This window comes from Vespula pensylvanica, chromosome 10 (genome assembly GCF_014466175.1).
Source record: "Vespula pensylvanica isolate Volc-1 chromosome 10, ASM1446617v1, whole genome shotgun sequence".
NCBI classification, from domain to species: domain Eukaryota; kingdom Metazoa; phylum Arthropoda; class Insecta; order Hymenoptera; family Vespidae; genus Vespula; species Vespula pensylvanica.
This window is the reverse complement of record NC_057694.1, coordinates 2550049-2572107: the sequence shown is the minus strand read 5'-3', so window position 1 is coordinate 2572107 and position 22059 is coordinate 2550049. Positions and strand designations below refer to the sequence as shown.

General features: G+C 26.2%; 1 protein-coding gene and 1 non-coding gene across 6 annotated transcripts in view; one reads left to right on the top strand and one right to left on the bottom strand.

The window, feature by feature from the left end:
• The window catches only part of LOC122632705 (FERM domain-containing protein 5), a 72586-nt gene that overhangs the window by 38205 nt on the left and 12322 nt on the right, over window positions 1-22059 (bottom strand). For all 5 annotated transcript variants that reach the window (XM_043819846.1, XM_043819843.1, XM_043819844.1 and 2 more), the window contains one exon: window positions 8895-8999. In XM_043819846.1, the coding sequence (XP_043675781.1) occupies window positions 8895-8984 (90 nt within the window). In that variant the 5' untranslated portion in view covers window positions 8985-8999. The remainder of the gene's footprint in view (window positions 1-8894; window positions 9000-22059) is intronic.
• Trnac-gca lies at window positions 19957-20028 on the top strand. The gene has a single exon. It is a non-coding gene; the product is annotated as a tRNA-Cys (tRNA).

Genomic DNA, 22059 nt, shown 5'->3' with positions numbered 1-22059 from the left:
TAGAAACATGATTCAAGTACCATTTTAAAGGACAGATTTTTCTCTATTTTTCACACTATTATTTATAATTAATTAACAATTTGTTATAAACAATTTCTATAAACAAATTCATATGAATTGAACTCATCTTATTTTACCAACAAAAAATCTACTTTGCGACTGTTTTATACCAAATTACAATAAATTAATAAGTAATTAATAAACAAATTAATATTTTATTGAATAAACAATTTTTTTTAGATTATTAATAGTCATGTCTTCCATTTAGATACATGGGAATATCTCAGAAATTAAAAGTCATAGAACTTGATTCAAGCACTATTTATTTACACTGAAAAGCAGATGTTTTTCTATTTTTCACTCTTTTGTTTATAATTAATTAACAATCTATTATAAATAATTTCTATAAACAAATTCATACGAACTAAATTCATCTGATTTCGCTGACAAAAAATCTAGTCTGAGACTGTTTTATAATATAATAATAAATTTATAAATAAATAATTGGTTTTATAACAATTTAATAAAAAAAACTAAATTGTTACACTCTTACGATTATTAATTAAACTATATTAAATATTAATATGTTTTGTAAAAATTTCTTTTCAAAGCTACTTTTCTCCAAAAAATTAGAAGAAATAGAAAAGAAAATGAAGCGTTTTGAAGTTGAAGAAGTTTCTATTAAAAATGTTTCACTCTGGTCTACGTTGTTTCTCGATAACGTTCAACTTTGATATATATCACAAGAGGCTCTGTTAATAACGTAACTCACCCCTTCATCCCCTTCTTTATCCCTGTTGGTAGTTCTGTTCCATCGAATATTGCCGAACTGAACTATCTTTCCAAAAATGGGCAATACCAGTTTTATTAAAAATATGCCGATGTATTTTGAATATATCTACAGTCTCGACTCTCTATCTATCTCTCTCTCTCTCTCTCTCTCTCTCTCTCTCTCTTTTTCGATAAAGAGAGAAAAAGATACAAAAGTTATTTAATAAAAAAAAAATATCTCTTTACGCAGAAGCGAATGTTATTTATTGACCTTTCTTAATAAAAACAGTAAAAATATATTATTTTATTGTTTATGCGTATTTTATTATTTATTTGACTTTAATATTATTTAAAAATAAATATATATAATATCATATTTGAATATAATGCCTATATAGATTATACTTCATAATAAAATATAAATATGAATAAGATAAAAAAGCAATATCTTTTTTAGATCAATTTTCTTTCTAATTTTCATATTTCAATTAAACTTTTATATAATTTCTCAAAATAACAGCTGATTTTGAAAGAAAAAAAAGAAATGTTCGTGAGTTGAAACAGTAAAAACAGTTGGACTTGTATTAAACCGGAGAACTATAAACACCGGTTACGTGGAAGGTTCAGAAACAAAAGGTTTTGCTTTGTGGTTTGTGAATTCCGTTATAATTTCCTCGACCATGAGATGGCAACCTCAGATATTCATAGTTTCCGCCTTTGAAATTCTACGTCAAATTCAGAACTTTCTTGTTTCTTGTTTCTTATCTATTTCGAATATGAACGAGATACGGATTACCAAATTCAAGAGGATCTGACAGTAAGATCGTTTTAATTGATAACTGAAAAATATTTTATATAGCAATTATAATTCAATCTTGAATATATGTATATTTTTGTAGAAATATAATATATTAATAAATTCGTACAATTAAATCATTGTTATAATTTCTAAAGAAGAAACAAAAATATATTATTATAATATATTTATAATTAATTAATTTACTCAATAAAACTAGTATAAAACATTTTTCTTTTTCATAATAATTTCAAAAAAGAAGGTATACACATTAAAGGATTGTGTTAGATTCAATTGCATTAATCGTATGTGTCATAATTTTTCGAAAGAAAAACATCGATTCTCTTTTTCATCGATTAAACCAATACGAAAGTTGGAAATAAAAGGAAATAGAGAGTATAAACATTTTCTCGCTTGTTATGAGGTGTTAACAGGAATTATCTTTATCATTTCTATGACAAGTCCTTTTAATAATAGAAAAAGAGAATAAAACCATAATGGATACGTATATAATATTATTATCCGATAGAACAATGTTAATAGATGAATAAATATTTTTATTCGATGAACATTAGAAAAATTATTAAAGTAACTGGAAGTAACGAAAATGAATAAAACCATAAACGAACGAAATAAAAATTAATGAATGTCTAAAATATTTACAACAATTTGTAATACGAATATGAATAAAATACATGATTTAAAAACAAAAATACTTTTCCGATATACACGACAAATATAATTTTTATGTTGAAATAAAAAATGGAGAAAGGAAATAAAAATTTATTTATCTCAAAACTTTCGCGTCATTCTCTTTTCCACGATTTTAATATGACAAAATGCAATGATTTATAAAAAAAAATCAGGAAAGAGAAAACTTTTATTTTCAATGAAACCAATGAAAATTTTAATATTGAAATAACAAATAAATAACGAATTAAGAGACTTGATAAAAAGAAGAAAAAATACCTGCGTCGATGATGTTTTTTTTTAACTTTTATAATTTTTTGAAAACATAAATACGAACCAAGTATTATACATGATTTAACTAAGAAAAATCTTGAGAACGAGACGAACTGATAATATAATATATAATATATAATACATAAAATTTGATTTGTCAACAAAATGTAGGATAATGATGATACTCGAGATTACATTGAATATATACTTAACAAGGGAAAGATAGAGATAGAAAGATAGAAAGATAGAAAGATAGACAGACAGAGAGAGAGAGAGAGAGAGAGGATATGATCCAGTACACAAGAGTGCAGTAAGATTAATCTTTGAGAAGCTGACGAACGTCTGCGGATGTCTAGGCGGACAATATTGATTTTTTTCCAGGTCTTAAAGCGTACTCTTGAGCAGACTGACGAAGGAGAGAAAGAGAAGGAAGGAGAGAAAAGGAGAAAGGGAGAGGGAAAATGAAAGAGAGATAGAGAGAATAAAAAAGAGAGAACACGAAGAGTTTTTCCTCCTCTCGGATAAAAGTACCACAAATGATAAAACTTTCTTGATTCTATGAGACACCATGTGTGTGTATGTGTGTGTGTGTGTATTTGTGTATTGCGTGTATGTATGTGTTAACTCTTAAGGAATCTTTAGAGATTATTATGAATCGACTCGCAAGAAGAGGGCTCGCGCATGAAAAGTAACGAAGCACGATTTAGCGATCGTCAAATCGTCCAAACTTTTCCAACTTTGAACTTCGTTTCTTTTGATTATTATTTGTTCTTCTCAAAATTTTTACTACTTCTTCCAACTTCTTCCAACTTCTTCTCACATTGTCATATTTTATATGTTTTTATATAAATTGAATATCGAATTTTGTATCATTGTTTAATCATTATTCATTGATATTAATAATCTCAGTAATTTTCTTTGTGAATTTTACTTTATTTTAAACTTTTGTTGTCATTTTATTAATTATTAAATTTAATTTTATAAATATATTATTAAAAATTAATTTAGATTAAAATATATACAATTAATTGTAAATTGATAATAATAATAAATTTTCTAAATATAATATAATTGTATTGTGATAATGACTAAATAAATTAATAATAATAACTATTTAAAATTACTGTTATTATTAACGTTAATAAAAATTTGTTGGAAAATCGATAAAAATTGATATAATAGAATTAAAATGAGACATCATAGTGAAAGATCATTGTCCTAAATAATAAATGTTCTCTTTTTATTTTCTCTCGACGATTGAATTTCAAGTAACGTCTACTAACGAACCGACATCCTCTTTCGAAGAAGAGATAAGGAGCTTTGCAATTAGTAGGACGTAGCAATTAATTATCAGCGAAGTAGCGCGCTAGTATGAATATCTGAATTGGATTCATCGTTCCCTTTTCGAGAAAATTCTGAGAAAATATAATACACTGTACTGATACTACTGTATATGTGTATATGTGTGAATTACATCGATGTTTTACGAATTAAATCGAGTGTTTTTCGTAATGTTTCATTAAGGTTTAAATATTTACTTTTATTTTCCATTTCCATTTCTTTCTGCCTTTTTATACTGTACATTCCAAATGAAAGTTCAATTCTACAAAATTTATATATTTTTTTCCATCTTTCTATTGATGCATATATATATATATATATATATATATATATATATATATATATATATATTTGTACGTGTATGTTTTATCAATTCCACTGACTTTTTCACGAGTTTCATTTGCTTATTTCTTTTTCTTTTTCTTTTCTTTTTTCCCATTAAAAAAGAAGACTCATTTTCTTCTGTATTTTTTATTGTTTGTATTTACAAGCACGAAAAGAAAGAAGTACAGAACAAACAATTCAGAAATTTACGAGTTGAATATGTTGTTACAAAAAAAAAAAAGAAGAAAAAGAATAAAAAATGAAAGAAAATTCAAAGATCACATCGTCTCAAAGATGGACATTTAATTATTGACGAGGAAAAAGAAAATAAATAAAGAAGAACAAATAAAAAATGAAAAGTCATGAATCGATTGTGTTCAAACGTCTCGATTATTTAAGTTCAAGGTGAGTTCAAAGAGTGAAAGACGCGGTGTCGTACTAGCTGGAGAAATTATTGATAATTAATTTAATTCTTGCACCGGCACTTAACCCTACATTTCATAGTATATCATTGGTATGATACATAATTTTCTTTTGTTGTTAGAAGTTACTAAGATGACAGTATAATTACGTAGACTAGCCAAGGTCATTTTTTGTTTTATTAGTTCACACATCCAATCAATATTATCCAACAAGTACCTAAAAAAGTAGTGGTAGATTCTGCATTCCTTTTTTTTTTTTGAAGATAATAACTAAATAACATTTTTTAATTTTATATATAAAACTATTTATTTTTCTTTTTTTTCTTTTATATTTGCAAACTCTACTTTTCTTTCTATCACATAAATTGTTTCAAGGTAAACAATGATAAAAATACATTGGTTTCTTTAAAAATTCTCACCCCTTCGATCTCTTCTATTTCTTTTTATTTTTCAACTGCTTTAAATCAATGCTATTTCAAACTCTACGAAGAAATCGAAATAATGAAAAATAAAAATTCAGAACATTACAAAAAATAACAGACCAAGGTACGAGACTACGTTTTAATATACTACTTCTAAGCTTCAATCTAATCGCAAAGCAGCGTTTTTTATACTGAAAATGGAAATAAGATACACAGATAAGAAAGGAGGAGGAGAAGAATGCAGGCTTCTCTCGTTTTCTTCACCTTGTCGTTGTCGTCGTCGTTGTCGTTGTCATTGTCGTCGTCATCGTCGTCATCATCATCGTCATCGTCGTCATCTTTGCAAGACTTTACTCTTTGAAAACCCTCGAGCGTTTCGAGCGTATGAAGTTACTAGGTGCATACTGACCGCACATAAAAATTTCAAGGGACCCTGGACCATAAGTGTAAAGCATGCCATTCATCTTCCGATCTCTACTTTTCAATCTTCATTTCCTTTTTCTCTTTTACTTTTATTACAAAACGAAACGGAAGAAACTACGAACAGTGAATTTAACGGGAAAACGAAAAGTTTTTTCTTCGTCAAAATTTACCTAGAATTTTAATATCTTTATTTCATTATTTATTGATTAATTTTTTGTTGTTTCTCTTATTCATCCTCTCGCATATTAATTACTAGTTAATTAATGACATTAAAATAAGTAAGTAATTGATACCTAAAGAGAGGAAAAGAGAGAGAGAGAGGGAGAGAGAGAGAGAAGAAAGAGAATGCAGATTTATTTATTTAATTATATTAATTAAAACGACAGGAGTTTTAAATTTAAGGACAAAATAAATAATAAATTAATTTTGTCAGATGTTTAGAATTGTTTATATTACATTTCTCTATATAAACTATTAGTCAGTATTCTATACTTTCCTTTTTTATTTGCAATAATAACTAAGACATGAAAAAAAGTACAATGACCAGTGATGTAACATTACCGATCGAATTCAGTTACACAGATAGATTCATAAATACATACATACAAAGAAAACATCATTCTTCTGAGCAACTCAATGCCAATGTTATCCACATTTTCAGTATCCACAAAATTCAACGAAGATATTTTAGTATCCTGTTTCTCGTGATTCATACTGTATAGGTAACTAAATGTGCACAGATATAACGCGATGAATAGACCGATATTTCCTCAAGGCTCCCTACCCCTGGTTTCTATTTTTAAACAATACCAGAATTACATCGATGACCTAAGAATACCGATTACGATAGAGTTTCCGCGACGCGAATTTAACGACGAAAAAAATAAAAAAAATATATTCTTTCTATCTCTCTCTTGCTCTTTCTTTTTATTTTACTTTCGCTATCTATATATCTATTTCTCTTTCTCTATTTTACTTATCTTTTTAATCTATTTAACTATCGCTCTCTTTCATATTCCCTTTAATCTATTTCTCCCTCTTCTTTTCTCTCTTTCGTACATGCCTTGTCTAGTTATCTATTTTTCTCTCTCTTGCTTGCCTTATCTATACCTATATCTATCTCTCTTTTTATCTCTAAATGGATAAGATACTTAAATTGTAATGTCACCTGATAGAATACTCTGATGTTAGAATTTCTAAAGAAATCAAGTATCAAAGTAGAAACTCGGATAACTAATTGTAAGATTATTTTAATTCGAAATGTTACGAGTTTGAATTACTATAGCAAATCTCTCCCTCTCCCTCTCCCTTTCTTTCTCTCCCTTTACTTCTCTCTCTTTTTTTCGAATCTTTTTATAAGCGTACTAGAAACTAAAAATAATTCTCTTCCATTCGTCAGTATAACAATCTCCGATTGATAATAAATATATAGCAATAATTGTTGATTTTTTCGAAAGCTATTTTTTATCAAACTCGAGCTAACGCGTTTCTATTTTATTTTCTACTTTTTTTTTTTTAGCACAACTTCTTTAAATATTTTTTTTTCTTTTTTATTATTGTTATATTATCGTGGGAGGAATCGTTCTTATCTCTTATTTATTATGTACACATATGATTTTTTTCATTTTATGCGAGAGTTACGTGATTTTTTAACAAAATTTTTTCGAATTACACAATTTATTTTTTTCTTTATTTTTATTATTATTATTATTATTATTATTATTATATTATTCTTATTGATGTCAGAGATATCAATTGTCTCATATATTTAGTATGTAATTTTTAGTTTGAAAAATTTTTTTTTTGTTTTCCTTTTTAACAATTGGAACCGAATCAAACGTTGCGTATGCAATTCTAATATTTTTAAATACTGTTCTATTCATTGATTCGATTAATTCAAATTATATTACGGAAAATACTACAGTATAACTCTGAAAGCGATTTTGTAAAGCGAACCATACGTGCTAACGGGAAATAATTGAATTGGAATTACTTTTCGTAGCGTGAATGAATCGTAAAACATACGTTTCGTTACCATCCCAATCGAGAATCGTTTGAGTTCGTTTGACTTTTTTTATCAATTTACGAAATAAATGAAATTGCGTTACGTATAATTCTTCTCTCTCTCTCTCTCTCTTTATTCTACATTGATGAATCATAAATTATTTTCATTTATTTTTGAAATCCATACTCTATATATTCGATACAATAATTACAAAAATGTTTAATATAAGCATCCTTTTGTCTATAAAAGCCAAATTAAAAGTCAAATTTCATATAAAAAAAGAAGTGTAGAAAAATTGATCAACTTATAAAATATTTTATTTAGAATAAGATAAAATGAAATGAAATAAAATAAAATAAAATATATTTATTTTAATGCCTCATTTATTTTAAAACAGATATTATATCGAATGTATTAATACGAAAATGTGGCAATAAAAATTATGAGAATGGTTAAATCAATTATCTAATTCTTATTGATATTATTATTGTATTCTTTTATATATATATATATATATATATATATATATATATACCTGTATATGTATGTATATGTAGTTTAGAATTATAATATTTAAAAAACTACAAAAAATTGTATCGATCAATTTAACTTTCAAGTAACTTATATGCATATCTACTTGCATTTGGGTATGCAAACACATGCATTTAGGTATATTTATTACTGATAGTTCTTTGAACCATCTCGTGTAGGTTTTGCGATGCTATTTAAAAAAAGACCAAAAGATGAATGAGAGATAAAAAATAAGAAAAATAAAATACAAATTGATCGATGAACGAAGCACGAGACGAAAAGTTCGGCTGTTAATTCATTTTTCGAACATTCGTCAAGTTTCTCCATTTTACGTGCAATTATTTAAAAATAAAGTAATCATCGTTAACGCTATATAACTTTTATGTAACTTTTTTTTGAAGTAACATACTTACGTATACATATCTGTACTTTTTAATTTCATTTCATTTTCTCGCCATAAGAAGATTATTTAATTCATATCCAAAATTTTTTATATTGAAATTATATATATATATATATACTATTAATTTTACATTTTATAATCTTTTTTCTAAACACAAGAAATATTATCTCACAGAGATTTAACAAATCAACAGAGGTTTTTAAATCATTTCGTAGCTTTAATCTAATTTGTAGAATCTTTCGAAACAACGAAAACTCTTTTATAAGTTTTTCTTATTGAAATATTATTTTTCATTAAGAAAGGCGAAGATGAAAAGAGACGAAGATATTAAATATATTCTTTTTATAAGTATGTAACCATCAAAAAAAAATTATTCAAAAAATGTAATCGCTAGCTTTTGAAGAATACTGTCGAAGCTACTACATATAGTTCGATATAATTTTGTCATAATATTAACATATGTTATATCATTTTATATATAAATAATACTCACTCTTTGTCTACAATGATCAACGTAACGAAGTCCGAAATAGTCCGTTTCCAAAATGTTGAGTTGCTTGCACACATATTCGAGAATGTACATTCCTTTATGTTGAGGCTGTAACGAAATGAAATATTGTAAGAAAATTAGTCGACTTAAAATTTTTACTTTTTTATTCAATTCTTTTTTGTTTGAAAATAGCATATACTTGTCCAAATATTTTACAGGTCAACAATGTTTGAAATAGATATCACAAGAGACCATGATCGAGAACATATATGAAAACCTTAAACATTTTTAAAAATATAACTGGAGTATGTGTGTGTGTGTATATATATATATGTATGTATTCACACATTATAACTCATATTTCAAACGCTTTTCCTCGAATTTCCAATTCCCAAGAGAATGTCGACCTTTAAACGATCGAACACCAAGGCTATATCGGATTTTCATCTGATCGCGATAAAAATTTTTTTTTTAATACCCACACACATTTCCTATTTTTTCTGTACATCAATTTTTACGTTCGAATGATACCTTTGTGATTAAGAACATCCTTTAAAAATTTTTATACTTTATTTATAGAAATTGAAAAACAAGAGTCTGATACATTATCAAATCAAATCGGAGAACTCTTTTAAATTTAAGATTATTTCGAGAATTAATCGTTGAATTATTTTATAGATAATATAGAAATTAAATATAACGATATTAATAATATGAAGAAATAAAAATAATAATAACTATAATAATAATAACAACAGTAATAATAATAAAATACAAAAATACAATTTAAACCTGCATAACGTTCATATATCGCCGTCTTATTTCATTAATTTAGCAGAAAATTAATTATCACTTCGTATCCAAAGATTAATGTTTGCTAACCATAAATCATATTTATCATAATAGTTATTTATTACTCAGTTATATTATTATAGTATTATATTATTACATTGTCGTATTATTAGTACTAAGTAATATATATAAGTAAATATAATATACTAAGTAATATATATATATATATATATATATATATATATATATATGTTTTACATTACGATAATGAAAAAAAGAAAAGAAAAATTCGATCATAGAAGATCATGATATACGTATACACATTTCTAATAGTTGGAAATACGAATATTTTTACACGAATGAAAAAAAAAAAAAAGAGAAAAAGGAAAAAACGTTAATAAGTAAGATTCATAGCTCTCAGATTGGCTCATATTTTGCATGATATATTATTGCAATGTTATGCAGTAAGCGACACGAGACAGGAAGTCCGATAAGAGAAAGAAATATTTCGCTTACGAATCGAGTTTACTATTCATCTCTTTCTCTCTCTCTCTCTCTCTCTCTCTCTCTCTCTCTCTCTCTCTGTGTGTCTCTCTCTGTCTCTATATATCTACTTCTCCCTCTCTCCTCCTCAAAAGATTCCATTTTAATACTGAACACAACAAAATGATAACTCAATGTTATAGTAAAATCGTATTTAATTGCAATTAAAATAACTAATGCATAGAACATAGCTAAGATATTTAAAAAATCAGAAAGAAAGTAAATCAAAGTTAGTTATAGAAAAATTAAGAAAATAATTATATTACAAATAGGTTTTATTAGTTCATAGCTCGTTGTTTATAAAACTTTGTTCGAATCAACATTTTTTCCTACAAAGTTTTTTTTCTCTGAGGACTACATAACACGTTGATAAAATGGCAAAGACCAATTCGACGATGAAACGAAAGATCATAAATCAAGATTCGAAAAGCTCTAGTAATATTTCTAGTTGGATAGTCTCCATCGAACGAACTAACATTGGTTCTCGTGCAAACTCTTCTGTCTGACCCTCTACCTCTCTACCTCACTCTTCGCATCTCTCTCTCTTTTTTTTTATCTATCTGTATCTATCTATCTATCTATATATCTATCTATCTATCTATCTATCTATCTATCTATCTATCTATCTCTTCTTTCTTACCGTTTACTAGAAAAATGCTAACACTTTTACCAACGATCAGACTTTGATATACGAACTTCGAACTACGTCTAAGCTAACATCTTCTCACTTGAACGACTTGGAAAAATTTTTATAAGATTGATGTAACATGTAACGCTTACGTAACAGGTTCTTTCGGCAAATTTTATGAAAACAATAAAATTAAAAATTAAGAAAAAAGAAAAACAAACTGATTTTTTTTCGTTACGATGGAATACGAAATGTTTGATAAAAGTATTGACGAAATTTATTTTTTATAATTATTTATAACTTTATCAATAAAGAATGTTCAAAAGTATACTAAAAATTTGTGAAAAATATTTTTATTCATTTGGAAAATAATATTTATATATACATAAAAAATATATGTAAATCAATTATGTGATTTTTATGAATGATTAAATATAATTTTAAAAACTTTTATACGTTTTTACTCCTAGATTTGTAGAATGATTTATCATAGTATCGAAGAAATATACCGATGATGAAACATATATATAATGTTATCGATTAACCTGTTACATGCGTTAAGATGTCGGTCAAGACGTCAAAAGAGCAGATCTACATAAACATTACTACATTACTACTATGTATTTCTTGATATATAAATCATTATATACAAACATACGCACTATATACTTTTAACAAGATATAACATTGAAAAAGTAAAACCATTTTCTTATGAATTAAATATTACAAAATTATAAATAAATTATTAATTTATATTCAAAAATTATTGTTTAATAGTTTTCCATATATATATATATATAACTTTTTGTTTTTATTCATAGATAAAAAAGAAAATTAAGTTATAAAAGATTAATAATAATAATAATAATAATTTCGATGAATGTAGGAAAAACATGATTCTTTTTCTTCTTTTCCGTTTTTTTTTTTTTTTTAATCTTCGATAACGTTTAATCTATATTTTTTCTTGTAACCTTGTAATTATAATTTATTATAATTTATTCAACTTAGTATCACATTCCAGTATATTTCTTCGCACTTATATAAGAAAAAGAAAATGGCGGGATGATAAAGAAAAAAGATAGCCGACATTAAAAATATGTAGATTTGAAACGAATTTTCGTAGCTCATTCCTTAAGTGGAATTAAAGCGAAAGAAAAAGGTGATATCGTGAGTCGAGGAGAACAAACGATAGGATCAAAGTCACGAAAATCGGATTTCCTAATTGCCAAAAGCGAGATAGCGTGGCGTAGTAGTGTTATCTAAAAAGGGGTAATTCGGAAGACTCTAAGAAGGAATACCATTGATAATATATCACTTTGGAAGAATGCCAATTCGAGCCGTTTGGTAAGACGTCATGATGTTGTCTTATTTTATTTCCCTTCTGTAGGCTTTATGCAAGATAAAGATATATATATATATATATCACTTGCATATCTACATATATAATATATATTATTGTTACTATATTGTTAATATTATTGTTAATATATGTATTATAAATAAAATTATACAATTATATTACTTATAATATTTTTTCCTTGCATACTATTGAATTCTATTACTTATAACCTTTTCTATCAAGTAATTTTTTCAATTAATACAGTTTCTTCAAGAAATTTATTTCATATCAATGATTTGTCTTTCTTCTCCGATAAGAAATTATGGAATTATTCAATATCGTTATCAATAATATTTAAACGAATTATCGAGAAGTTCAACGAATAATATTGGTTTTTCGTTCGAGTCGGAACTGTTAATACTTCTTATTTCTTTCTTATTTGCAATTTTGTATGCAATACTCGAATTACCATTTCTAGTCTACATTATTACAGAATGAATAAGAAAAAGTGACGTAGACATTTTTAAAAAAGAATATACTCGATATGTTATCATTATAGCTCGACGATAAGTACACGGTAAGTTTACGAAGTAGGATTACGTGAAAACAGTAGCAAAATTGTTATGTAAGCTCAATGTAAAAGTAAATAAAAAAAAAGAATATTAAAAATAAAATAGAAAAAAAAAGAAAAATCAAAAAGAGAACAATAAGAAACAATAATACTATACGATAAATAGATACGATTAGAAGAAAAACGAAATAATAGAAATATAACAATAACAATATTCTACAAACTTGTGAATAGAAAAAATGAAAATGAGACTTACAAAATAAAAAGAAAATATATGAATACATAAATTTTTACCTTATACTACTTTATTATACAAGTTAAAAGTTAAGTAATAGTGGAAACATAAAGGACCGCCGTGAGAAAATACAAAAGACGATTAATCGAACGCCTACACACGAACGACGACATTTATGCTAAGCTAAATGTTACTTCAAGACTTGAACTTTGCAAAACGAGCCACGACATGGCACGTTTCACCCTACAACGAAGGATCGTATCCGGAAACGAGCTCGTTTAGAGGGACTCCAGGAGTCGAAGCTACGGAATATAAGGAAAAAGGGAGGGAGAAGGTGAAGTGTTGGGTACTGGTATACCTTTAATCTTTCCGAACACGCAAATTTACCTTCTAGATTCAATATATATGTATATCTATAATATATAGGTATATAAATATATATACTTTCATATATATGTATACATGCAATAATGCATGCAAGTGTGCACTTGTGAAAAAAATAATGCATGTACATATGCACTTGAGAAAAAAATATGATCGTAAGTATGTTATTCAACCTTGAACCATTCATCTTTCTCCTCTAATTTCCTCTTTTTTCTCTAACATTTTTTTCAAACTTTAATCAAAATAAATATATATAACTAGTTACATTTGCATGAACTCTCGGACATTTCTTTTTTTCAAAATGCTTTACGAAGTGCTATGCTCTAATACTTTTTTATCTAGAATGCATTATCGAGAAGTCAATTCATAGAAACAAAAAATATGCAAAAGTACAGTTATAAATATATATATACGTACTTATATACATGCTTATTAAAACATTATGTCCTCGTAAGATCATTAATAAATGAGAAAAAAAAAAGAAAAAGAAAATGAACGATTAAGTATCGTGTCTTGAACACTCGGTAATTATTACGTAAATGTAATAAATTGTAAGTTCTTGCTTCTCACTATTTTCTATCTATCTATCTATATATAGATATACATACATACATACATATATATATATATATATATATATATATACCTCTCGTTATCTCTTTCTCTTTCTATTTCTTAACCATGACCTTTGTGTCACAAATGACAGTATTACTACCACTTAGCACGAAACAAAACACGAAGGTAATTATTACACGATGGTAATTATACATTGTGGACGTATCAAAAGCATACATATGCATGCATGTATAGTATATTATATATATGTATATATGTATCTATGTCTCTGAGATTACACTATTATAACAAGGACATGAATGATTAAAACTCCATAAACCTTTTTAATAACGTTTTCCTGTTATTAAACAAGTTAAAGTGTTATAAAAATTTGTGTCGACGATTAGAAATTTTTTCTCATCTTATTAAGTTTTCTCTATTTCCTGTTGATAATAATTAGATAGATTATATTATTACGTATAAAATTTCAATAAAATTAAATAAGTTCGGTGTTTAAATATAAATGATGGTTTAACAAAATTCTTTTATCTCACATTAATTATGATTGGATAAATTATTTTATTGTTTTTTCGAGGTTATTACTGAAGTATAGAATTTCAAAATTACTTCACTTCGAATAAAAATCATTTTCTTTTTTCTTTTATTTTTTTTTTTGAGTGATTAAATAAATTGTTGCTTTGTTTGAGTCTGAAAATGTGATAATATTGATCTTTGTGGACGATTCACGATCGTCGTCGAAGTGGCGCCTGTTTGGCCCAAAACATCAGCTAGAAATCTTATTCTCGTATTTCACTTTGTAATTCACTTCATCTGCTTCTCATTGTTATTCTCCTTACGTTCGATCTATCTTCTATAGGTTCTAAATCTATCTATCTATCCATGTATTCACTAATATTTGAATTAATTTTATGGTCTAACGTGTTTTGATGTCTTAGTTTCTATCTAATTCATAAATATATTTGATTAAAATATATTTATTGCTTAAACTATTTTAATCTATTATTTATTACTTGTTTTTTAATTTATTAATTATATAAAAAGAATTCAAATTCTCTGTGATGAAAATTGATTTTATCGCGAATTTTCTTTATTATTTAATTGAACTTACATCACTGTGAAAAATAATTTTGTAAACGAAGGCCAAAAAAAGAAGCATATAAAAATCTATATTTATTTTTCGGTAATAATAAAAGAAGAAAAGAAAAAGAAAAAGATAAACGAGAAAATTTCTATAGTGAATTTTTTTCTTCTTCTTTTTTTTTTTTTTTATTTTTCTTTAATTCAACTAATATCAGCGTTCAAAATTAATTTTCTTTTGATGTAATTACGGTTGAGTGAAGGTAAAAAGCTCTTTCAAAGCTTTACATACCAACGATAGAATTGGATGATCGAAGAAACCGCGAAAAACGATAACCTTTGCTCCTTCAAACGTTCCCGTTTTATTTTCGGAAGTTATCGAAAGACGATGTTCGATACAACGACGATACGTCTGATACATGCATACATATGTACATATACATTATGTATAACTTTCGCTTGTTATATACACTCTCTATTAATAAATACCATCAAAATGTAACAAACTTATATGTGTACATACATATATAAATATATAAACATGTTGACGATATTCATAAAGATCAAAACAAAATCATGTTTTAACAAAAAAAAAAAAAAAAAAAAAAATCTTGTAACATATATATTTTTTTTTAATTTTAAATCTATGAAATTTATTTCGATCAAGAAAGAAAGAGTTTTATATATATATTATATATAATATATATATATATATATATCATATATGTGTATAATATTAAAATTGTATAGAAATTATTAGACTACATCTAATCTTCATATAATTGTTATATATTATATTATTTAATTAAGATATAAATTGTATTAAAAATACTTTCTTTTAACATTACTTATCTGCTTCAAAGCAATAACTTCGAACAAACTTTCACGTAACTTCGAAATACACTTCGATCGTGCCAAATTCAGCATCCCTTATGCTGGCATCTTGGCTTGAAAGCAACGTGTCCCTTTTTTTCAGCAAGCTCTTTCTTATAGATACATATATATTCTATAGATACATATAGAGGAATATATACAGGGTGTCTCAGAATAAATAAGAAATATTCAAGGGATGGTTTTTAGCATATCGAAACAATAAAAAAAAGTCTATACAAAAAAGTTGATCCTATTTGATTTTGTTTTCAAGTTATAACAGATTTGATTCTCAACAAATTCTATTTATTCATTTTCATAAGAGATGTTCAAAATGACCTTCCACGCATCCAAATATAAGACGACTGACTTTTTACCAATGACTGTTTTCTTTCATTTTATTGAGCTTCATTCATCTAACGAAAGAATTATGGCTGTTATTTATTTGATTATTTATTTTTAAACGTTTGGTCAGCTTTTTAAATAAACAGTGACTATTTATAATAAAATATCAATGTGTAACATAAATGACGTAATTTTGACATTTATTTATTTATACTGATCAAAATATTCATATATACTGACCATTTATTTAATATAATACTTATCTTCAATTAATAAAAATACTGATCAAATAAATCGAAATAAAGAATTACTGCGATAAAACATTCTATATGCTATAAATCGTATTGTAAAATAAAGTAAAATAATACGTATCTACGTATATATTTATAAGAACATTTTTAAAAAATTTTAGATGTAGTAAAGTCACACCTAAAATATATCTCACTTATTTTGGGACATCCTGTATATATGTACATACGAGCCTGAGTATATAACTTATTCGCGACATAAATTCGTCTACGTTTTCGATTCGAGGAGCATCTTATCTTTACGATGATATAGATATTCGTATATTTTCTCGATCTTCTTAGGTTATTCTTTTCATAAAAAATTAACAAAAAAAAAAATAAAAGAAGAACAAGAAAAAAACAGAAATAAAAAATTATGTTAAAAAGGATTTTATAAATAAATAAAATTCGATTTGCTCTCTATGATGGATTAGCATCTATTGATCTATGATTTTTTTTTGTTTTTCTTTTTAACACTAAATTTTTTTTCTCTCCTTTTATTTTTTCTGTCTTCGTATATACGAAAAAAATTTTTTCCTTTTCTTTTAATAGATGTCACCACGTAAATTATATTCTTGGCGTCAGCAATAACTTCCATATGAGATAACGACGATATTGTCAAGAGAAAATGGCACTCTCCTTGTCGTTATTTGGTCCTAGAAAAAACCTTTAAGTCTCGAATAATTTCTCTGCCGTGATTTCTTTGCCAAAATCGACATGATGATTTTTTCGTTATAACGATCGTAGAAATATTCACAAAAGGAACGACGTACCTTGTCAAAGTTGAGACACACAATTACAATTTACATCTAGTCTTATATCAACATCTAAAGAAAGAATGTTTCTTAATGATTCTTATGATTGATTTTAAAAGGAAAATTTAAAAGATAACAATTTCCTAAAAGAAAAATATTATAAAAGAATATTTCATAACGATTATAAAAGTAATTCCATCCTTGATCGATCACTGTTATTACTAATGAAATAAGTTCGATAAAATAGGAATTAAAAAAAGAAAGGAAAAGGAAAAAAATACTACAAAAACAATTCAATTATTTAAATGGACAAAAATGAAAACTCATTCAATCTCCTATAAAAATTCGATCGAACATTGAAGAACATATGATATCTGAAAAAAGAAAAGAAAAAAGACAAAGTTCAAAATGAAATGATCTTTCATAAAATTATCTGGGACACGAGATAAATAATAAACATTGAGAAAGATTTTAAAAATGTGATAAGTAAGAAAAATTCTCGAGTTAATTCACGAAAGGAAATACACACATACATATTGCATATAGATAGTGGAAAGTTCATAAAAGGAGACAAGTGAGAGATTGATAAGTAGAAGAGAGAAAGCAAAGTCTCGTTTAGCTTATATCAGACACAAGTAAGAAAGAGACAGCGAGTAAGGAAAGAGAATAGTTTGTATAGTGCCGTCAGTCTGACTGGCTACTGGTCGTTCACTACTACCGACTTGTCACACATTTTCATGGATCTATAGATCCCTTCTAAAAGTAAGACGTGAACACTTACACTGTACACATATATATATATATATATATATATATATATATATATATATATCTTTAGCAAAGGAAAGAGAGAAAGAGAGAGAGAGAGAGATAATAAATGAGATTTGTTTTTAATTTTTCTTTCCTCTCTCTCTCCCTCTCTCTCTCTCTCTCTCTCTCTCTCTCTCTCTCTCTCTCTCTCTCTTTCTCTCTCTCCCTACCTCTATTTTTCTATTTATTGGTCGGTCTATGACTCTATTGTCAATCGATGCTAATGAAGATATAAAGATGAATGAAAAATTAACGAGAGAGTACAATCGATTAAAGTTCAATTCGATTAAATTAAAAGTTGAGAAACTTGATTACCACGATCACTCCCATGTTACTGTGACATTAACTTTCTTTAACTAGTTCAAGGATTTTACGGATTATATCTGGAATAGTGTTCAGAGATCTATAAGGATATAAGAATGCTTTCCAGAGAAAATTTACTTAAAAGGTCCACGCGAACTTTGCAATTCCGACATTTTCTATCCAAAGTGTTATTACATCTTTTTTCTTGTGACATTAAAATGAAGGACATCTAAATTTAAGATTTTTAAACAAAGTTACACTTTGTATAAAAAACAAAAGAGTTATCCTTAATTGTCCAAATCGTTCGTTAAAAATTACATGCTCGAATCTTAGATCTATTGAATAAATTATTAAAATTATATAGAAAATTATTACAGAAAAAAAAAGAAATATATTTGTTACCGAAAATAAATAAATGATTATGTTATTACCGGTTTGATAGAAAACTTACCAAGATCTAAAATAAAGTCAAATAATTATGACTACATGACATCATACAATATCTTGAAACATTTTTTACGTTTTTAATATAATACTTAGGAAAAGAGTAGCGTATACACATTTAAATTGAATACACCATAGATGCAAAGTAGTAACTTTATATATCTATTTTCTCTCTCTCTCTCTATCTCTCTATCTATCTATCTATCTATCTATATATATATATATATCTCTATCTCTTTCTCTTTCTCTTTCTCTTTCTCTATCTTTCTCTAGTTTATAGAAACAATAAAGAGCCTATAGTCTCAGGGTCGTTATCTGACCCAGACTTAAATATTATTACTATCCATAAGTTTAATTATATCTCACTGAACGATCCTAAGAGACATACACGAATATGCCATTTCCATAATAATGTGTGCACATACTCGTGGGAGCTGTTAGTATCCTTTTATTCAAAGAGAGAGAGAGAGAGAGAGAGAAATACAAAGAGCATTGACCTTCTTGCTCTAAATTAATGATGCTAAACACACGTTATATCATGAACAGAAAACTTGCGGAAGGTAAATTATTAATTAACATTATTTTACGCAGATAAGAGAAATTATTTCGTTGATATTGGCATAATATATAAACAAATAAATAAAATGTTGAATCATTAATTTAATTCATTAATTTCAAATTAATCTTTTACACGAGTATACGTACAAAATTTGTTACTTGAGTTTCAAAACAAACTAAACAGATATTATAATTAACAAGATGTTATAAATTAAGTGTTAAATATTTTAGAGAAATAAATCTTTTTGATTAGGCAAGCGATCGTTTTAGACAAATATTATCTTGAAATAAAATTAAAAATTTTGCAGAGCTTCTCGTGTTTTTTTTTTTTTTTCTATATTATTATCAATATTACTATTATCATCATCATCATCATTTTATTAGATATTATTGTGTGTGTGTACATATATTTTTTTATTAATTATTTACTTAACTTATTATATTTATTTAAATATGTAAAAAATATATTTATTAATATTATAAATATCATTGTATCTATGGTCTCATGGATCTTATGATATCAACTATAAAAGAAGTGGTTCCCAAGTGGGGATATAGCTCAGTGGTAGAGCATTCGACTGCAGATCGAGAGGTCCCCGGTTCAAACCCGGGTGTCCCCTAATTGTTTTTTTTTCCGCTCTTTAAAAAAAAAAACTTAATTGATCCTTCACTTATTTGTTCGATCGATTACGACATTACGAGTGTTATCGAGTAGAGATATCAATTAAATATGCTCGACTGAACATGGCAATTAAGGTGAACGACACTCTATTCTCTCTCTCTACTCTATTTTTTTTTTTTTTTTCATTAAAGACGTAAAGTTAAATGAATTTATATATAAAATTAATTGCCCATGTAACATAAGAAACGGCTCATTAAATCTAGCATTAAGTATAATATACAGGAGAAATCATGTATAAGACATAAGATAGAATCATAAAATAAAATAAAATTAATTCTTTTATAATTTTTATTACTCTTGGTTTCAATATGATATCTTCTTTTTTATCTTCGTGCAATTGTACTAATTCTTCCTATGGCAAGTATCATTCAATTAATAATCTACTAATATATATACATACACATATAGTATATATAAATACTACATTTCCTTTAATTCATTTTTATATAATTTTTAGATAAAATGATCCATGTTTTACAGAATCAACCTGTATATATGTATATTCCAAGAATATATATATATATATATATATATATATATATATACATATACACAATATATATTATATATATGCCTATCTATATAAATATATAATTCTATTACTCAGGCATCACCCTGTAGAGATCCAATAATGCCACGCTGCTGAAGAATATAGGTTGAACAATGGGTCACTATAAATAAACATTTACAAGATACGATCTTCGATGGCTATCAATCAACGCATACGTTGCGACGCTTATTAAACGTCTATTTTCAAAGACACGTTATTAATATTTACCATTTTTTCATTTGCCACCGGAAACACTATATCGTTTAGCGATAAACGACTAACTAAGTCAACAATTTTCTGTTATCTATCGTTAGACGTATACTTTTTACTCACGTCCGTTTCATCTTCATCGTTTTGTTCGAATTCATGAAAACATACTTTATAACAATTAACATCGACGATGGAGATGCATATGTTCAACGTATTTAGAATATTATGTTCAGTTTGTCCTGAATATTTGGAAATTATGTATAACCTAGATATGTGTAACGCTGATGGATATGAATAATTATCATTGAAATTTACATATAATAATTATTACAAGATGTTTAATAAATTTTTGTATATTTAAATATATTTAAATAAATAAATATATATACATATATTGTATAAATTATATTGTATGTATATGTGTGTAAAGTGAACTTAAATAACTGGATAAATATTATATATATATATATATATATATATATATATATATATATATATATTTCAAACCAATAAAGTAGGTAGTTTTCGTTGTGAAGAAAACCACACAGACATTTTTAATGGAAAATGGACCGACGTATTAATTAACCTTCCGTATACTTCACTTGAGAAGGGAAAATAATGAAAGAAAAAGAAAAAGAGAGAAAGCGAGTCTTGAAGGGACGACTACTAGTTCAGTTTGAAACCATCTACAACTCCGTCCTATTTCTGGCCTAGCTCATTTTCATGCTTCTTTCTTAATATTTCTTTCCTCGTTTTCTTCGTGAAAAAGAAAGACCAAGAAAGAAATTGGAGAAATGCTAGGAAAGAGGAAGTATATCTTACGGTGGCTTTAATCTTTCAATTTCAAACAATGTTTGAGAATTCACGTGGTATTTTATCAGAACTGTCGATTCTATTCTATCTGGAAACCTAAACTCAAGCTTCGAACTTTAAGATAACTTAATATCCATTCGGAGTTTTCCTCTTTATATGTCATCTACTTCATATCTAAAGATATATATATAACTATATATATATATACATACACACACGTATTTCTTACATTGTTAGAGTATTAATAGATCTTCTGTCCACTATTTTAAATAAACAATGTAAAATTTATATAATTATAATACAAATTTATGTGATTTCATTGCAATTATCTCCTTATTACGAAAGAAAAGAAAAAATTTAATTTTAATAATTATTAACAAAATCGATTTTATTATA